General features: G+C 60.6%; 1 protein-coding gene across 1 annotated transcript in view; it reads left to right on the top strand.

The window, feature by feature from the left end:
- PTMS (parathymosin) overlaps positions 1-257 on the top strand; it is a 2,631-nt gene extending 2,374 nt beyond the window's left edge. Inside the window, exon 4 of the mRNA XM_006757636.2 lies at positions 128-257. Within this exon, the coding sequence (XP_006757699.1) occupies positions 128-257 (130 nt within the window). The remainder of the gene's footprint in view (positions 1-127) is intronic.
- Positions 258-681: the final 424 nt, after the last annotated feature.

Genomic DNA, 681 nt, shown 5'->3' with positions numbered 1-681 from the left:
AGAGGGTTGAGGGTTGTGCCCACCTTGCCCCACCCTTCCGGCCCTCCCAGTGCCCCTGGCCGCTGGTGGTGATAGTGTGGGGGGCAAACAGCCAGCCTGACACTGCTCTCTCCTCTGGTCCCCAAAGGAGGAGGAGAATGGAGCTGAGGAGGAGGAAGAAGAAACCGCTGAGGACGGAGAGGAGGAGGATGAAGGAGAAGAAGAAGGTGGGGAGGGGCAAGGAACAGAGTCAGGGTGGGCTTGAAGACCTGATGTAGGCCTGAGGGCGACCACTGGGGCCTGCTGGGGCTCCCTGCCTCCCCAATGACCCATTTCTGGCTCTCCCAAGCGGCAGAAGACAGAAAATGGGGCATCGGCATGAGCCCCCTGCCAGTGGGCTGGGGAAGGAGGCCCCTCAAGGCCTGGAGATGGGGCAGGAACAGTTCAGTGCAGCCACTCTCCACCTGATTTCTTGCTCTGGGCCCTGCATCAGAGCTGCCACCCTCTTTCTCCCCAGCCTTCTCATGTCCACCTCTCCAGACATTGCCCTTCCATCCTCACTCTGCCATTGTCCACCTCCTGACCTGTTCCATCTGAGCTCCCCAGCTGGTCCCCAATTGCTCCCTTTCCCTCCTCTTTCTCTCTTCCTCACTCCCACCCCTCCTCCGATAGCTTCTCCTTCGGAACCTCTGCATCCTAGCC

Source organism: Myotis davidii, unplaced genomic scaffold (assembly GCF_000327345.1).
Source record: "Myotis davidii unplaced genomic scaffold, ASM32734v1 scaffold13, whole genome shotgun sequence".
NCBI classification, from domain to species: domain Eukaryota; kingdom Metazoa; phylum Chordata; class Mammalia; order Chiroptera; family Vespertilionidae; genus Myotis; species Myotis davidii.
The sequence above is the reverse complement of the archived record's forward strand: the minus strand, read 5'-3'. Positions and strand labels throughout refer to the sequence as shown.